Source organism: Cryptomeria japonica, chromosome 6 (genome assembly GCF_030272615.1).
Source record: "Cryptomeria japonica chromosome 6, Sugi_1.0, whole genome shotgun sequence".
NCBI lineage: Eukaryota > Viridiplantae > Streptophyta > Pinopsida > Cupressales > Cupressaceae > Cryptomeria > Cryptomeria japonica.
In genome coordinates this window covers 451,896,096-451,898,239 of record NC_081410.1, presented here as the reverse complement: position 1 = coordinate 451,898,239, position 2,144 = coordinate 451,896,096, and the positions used below count along the sequence as shown (strand labels likewise).

The 2,144-nt window shown below is 36.8% G+C and overlaps 1 protein-coding gene across 1 annotated transcript; it reads left to right on the top strand.

The window, feature by feature from the left end:
• The first annotated feature begins 360 nt into the window (after window positions 1-360).
• On the top strand, window positions 361-1,653 carry LOC131051048 (uncharacterized). Its single transcript, XM_057985394.2, has one exon. It carries the CDS (start codon window positions 361-363, stop codon window positions 1,651-1,653), a length of 1,293 nt encoding a protein of 430 aa, XP_057841377.2.
• The last annotated feature ends 491 nt before the right edge of the window (window positions 1,654-2,144 follow it).

Below are 2,144 nucleotides of genomic sequence, written 5' to 3'. Positions count from 1 at the left end.
CCTCCAAATGAAGATCATAGTGACAATAATGGTTCTCAAAATCAAGATGATACAAATCATTACGAGTGGGAATTACTGCCACAAATGGGAGCTTCAAATAACTTTGCCCAGAATGATCTACAAATGCTAGGCCATCGTGATTATGATATTAACTACTTGTGGGGTGCAACTATTGTGGATGATCAATTAGATTGTACTGCTCTTCAATTCATAGCTGCAACCAAGCTACAATTCCAACATGCTAGCATGCAAATCTCAACCCATGACACACAGAAAATTCAGCTATCACCTAAACAAAAAGTTGCATTCGACATTGTTCTACAACATCATAATAAACAATCTACAATAGCACCTCTATGAATGATTGTTCAAGACACCACAGGAACTAGTAAATCATTTTTAATAGATTGCATTAGGAAACAATTGAACATATCTACAACAGTCAAGCAAAACCCATTGCTTGTTTTGGCACCAACAGGTGTTGCTACATTTAATATACAAGCAACGACAATCCATGCAGGGTTACGCATACCTATAAGAGAAATGCATCCTTTGACAAGGCAGTCATTAATGACATTGCAAGAACAATTGAAACATATTAAATATATCCTGATAGACGAAATGAACTTTTTAGGCCCAAAATTACTACTAAAGATAGATAGTCATTTGCACCAAGCATTCCCTAACAGTCAGCATGAAAGCTTTTGTGGGGTGTCCATAATTCTTGTAGGTGATCTTGGTCAGCTCCTCCCTGTAATGGATAAACCTATATATGCATCTCACTCTACAACCCTCAGTTTATGGCATTCTTGTACTACTGTCGTAACATTGGACACTATTTTCCGGCAACAAGGTGCATCTATAAGACAACAACAATTTAGAACACTCCTTCACAACTTAAGAAATGCTCAAGCACTGCAACATGATTGGCAGTTTCTGATGTGCCAGACAAATGCAACATTAACTATTCAACAAAAGAAGGATTTCAACTCATCAATCCATTTATTTGCAACAAATGAATCTGCACGGTTGCATAACAGGAAAATGCTCAAAGAATTACATTTGCCTGTCGCTCTAAGTTTAGCTAAAGTTGGTAAGCAAACAAATACTAAATATGACAACGATGAACAACTACCATTAGTAGTATTGCTTTCTATAAATCAACAAGTGATGTTAATAGCTAACTTGTGGATTGAAGTTGGCCTTGTCAATGGAGCTATTGGTCTCATCAAAACAATTGTATATGAAAACAATACAAAACCACCAGACTTGCCAAAATATGTGGTCGTGCAATTCAAGGATTATAATGGGCCTCCATGGGATATAGCACATCCAAAAGACATACCCATTTTGCCAATAACACGAGGCAGGCGTACGCAAGTACCTTTGGCAATGTCCTGGGCCATCACTATTCACAAATCTCAAGGACTTACATTAGACAGAGCTACAATAGACATAGGTAATACTGAAAAGCAAGGACTCACATTCATAGCTATTTCAAGAGTGAAGTCAATTGATGGGATACGAATCGAACCGCCATTCTCTTTTGAAAGGTATTCCAAACTGCAAAATAATGCTTATACAACCATTAGAAAGAAAGAAGAAACTCGTTTGCAACTGTTGTCTAGCCAAACAAATATCTATTTAACTTAAAATCCTTTAGTCCAGAACCACCTTTGTTAAATTCCTCTACTTTAAACAAGGTAATTACAATTTTACATGGTCTTATCTCTTCAAAATATGTGCATTCTTAATCATCCCTGGTACTAACTCTTTTCACGTTACTCTTCATTTTAGTTTGCACTCATTCTAAGACATCCTCCATGTTGCATTGAACACTACACACAAGTGTTCCTATCTACACAGTCTGCAATGAAAGTCTAGAGCTATATCAGGTATAACATAGCTGCAACAAATTGGCCATCCACATCACTCACTGCTCCAACATGTGAAGCTATCTCAGGTATGGTATTTAACTTTTATTGTTTCAAATATACTCTGTTCATAAATTTTAATGCTCCAATGCCCTCCATGCTGCATTGAACACTACACACAAGTGTTCCTATCTACACAGTCTGCAATGAAAGTCTAAAGCTATATCAGGTATAACATAGCTGCAACAAATTGGCCATCCACATCACTCA